General features: G+C 45.3%; 1 protein-coding gene across 1 annotated transcript in view; it reads left to right on the top strand.

The window, feature by feature from the left end:
• Positions 1 to 73: 73 nt before the first annotated feature.
• ISCU (iron-sulfur cluster assembly enzyme) overlaps positions 74 to 1938 on the top strand; it is a 7157-nt gene continuing 5292 nt past the window's right edge. Inside the window, exons 1-2 of the mRNA XM_023733737.1 lie at positions 74 to 608; positions 1791 to 1901. Coding sequence (XP_023589505.1) covers positions 597 to 608; positions 1791 to 1901 — 123 coding nt within the window. The 5' untranslated portion in view covers positions 74 to 596. The remainder of the gene's footprint in view (positions 609 to 1790; positions 1902 to 1938) is intronic.

The raw sequence follows: 1938 nt of genomic DNA, 5'->3' as shown, positions 1-1938 counted from the left end.
TTTTTATGTCATACATAGACAGACACATTCCATAGCATTGTTCTTTCTGTAAGAGTCACCTTGACGCCTCTGGGGATGCTTTCATAATTATTTTAGGACTTTTTTGAAAATGGACATTATTTGGGAATGACAAAATTGCTGTATGAGCCCAAATCTGATGACTTGCTTTGTGACTAAAAACCTTATGGGGCTAAGACATGATCTAGCTGGTTTTTCTCCAGGATCTCAAATGGTGTCTGAAGGTGGTTGGAGAGGAGATACAGAAAGGTTTTGGGTAACAAATGGTTCTCACTGACATGAATGTAGATCTTCCTCCCAGGTGACTTTTTGTGTTCGCCACTTGTCTGCCAGGTTCTGGTTGCAGGCCCTACGCCAGGCTTCAAGAACATGGGTCGGTAAGATTCAGTCACTGACCTTGAGGAGCTTACAATCAAGTTGAGGAGCCCAATCCCAAAAAAGAGTGATCTTGATTTCTTTTACCCCTCTCATTTCAGGTTGTTGATCATTATGAAAATCCTAGAAACGTGGGGTCCCTTGACAAGACATCTAAAAATGTTGGAACCGGATTGGTGGGGGCTCCAGCTTGTGGTGATGTAATGAAATTACAGGTACGCCAGGATTCCTTCATCTTTCACGGTGGCGGGGGTAAACCCTTTGCAGATAGCACAGGATGAGGCAGTGCTTCATTCTGTTATGCGTAAGGTCGACACAAGTCGGAGCCCACTCAGCAGCAGCTGACAACAACAGCTTTGCTTATACACTGCTGCGTAGTTTACGAAGCATTTGCACATAGAGCGTTTTGTTAGGTGTCCATCTTTGTTTCTGTAAGATGGGATGAGTCCATGTGAAATGATTAGAGCAGGGACTAAATCCGAGCTCTCCTGCTATTGTACTCTGCTGACCCTTTCTGAAATAGTGAACTGATCTCACAGTTCTGCTCCCTCTACAGCTTGAATTCCATCTTCCACTAAGTAAAAAGTGTTGTAAATTTTACTGATCAAAGGAAAACCACAACCGTTTAGCTAGCAAACCCCAATGAGACAAGAAACAATAAATCAAACCTCCCCCCAAATTGGAGGCAACATGAAGGTAGTGGCTGACGCACTGAGTAAACTGTAGCTTTATCCACAGTCTCCTTCATCATGCGGTGTGGGCCGCTAGCCAGAGGTTTCCATGCTTATCTTGGGAAACAGAAGCAAGGCAGGAAGGACCCACTAAGTATAGTTTGTGCCTAGGAAAGAAGCATTAACCAGAGAGCTGTAGTGCATGCTCTCCCAGGTTTAAAGAGGCAGACTGGCCCTGACAGCCATGAGCAGACTGCCTCAAATAGAACTTCATGGTCAAAAAGCAGGCTACCCGTACTGTCCTATACCCGTTGCTGTTGAGCCAATTCCGACTCATAGCAACCCTATAGAAGAGTAGAACTGCCCCGTAGAGTTTCCAAGGAGCAGCTCATGGATTCAAACTGTCGACCTTTTGGTTAGCAGGCTCCTAAAAAAAAACAAAAAAGCAGACTAGAGTTGGAAAAAAGGGGAGTGGGGGGCATTTTTTGTCAGCTGATCTTTACCAGCTAGACCTGTATAGCTGTGGTGTAATTTCCTGCATTTTAACTTCTCATCACTGAGCTCTTTGAAACAGCAAGCTCAGCAATTAAATGCCAAAAATTGAAGTGTAGACAGCAAGACCAAAGCTCTTGGGGAGAGCCCTGGTAAGCTCCACGTGAGTCCCAGCTTCCTAGGTTTGGAAGGACGGCACCGGGAGTCACTGCCTAGCTCTTGTCTCTTTTCTAGATCCAAGTGGATGAAAAGGGGAAGATTGTGGACGCCAGGTTTAAAACATTTGGCTGTGGTTCTGCGATCGCCTCCAGCTCGTTAGCCACTGAGTGGGTGAAAGGGAAGACGGTAAGGTCACTCGCAGATTTGACAGAATTAAATCACC

The sequence above is a fragment of the Trichechus manatus genome, unplaced genomic scaffold (assembly GCF_000243295.1).
Source record: "Trichechus manatus latirostris isolate Lorelei unplaced genomic scaffold, TriManLat1.0 scaffold00061, whole genome shotgun sequence".
In the NCBI taxonomy this organism is placed as follows: domain Eukaryota; kingdom Metazoa; phylum Chordata; class Mammalia; order Sirenia; family Trichechidae; genus Trichechus; species Trichechus manatus.
Note: the sequence above shows the minus strand (reverse complement) of the source record. Positions and strands in the feature narration are given on the sequence as shown.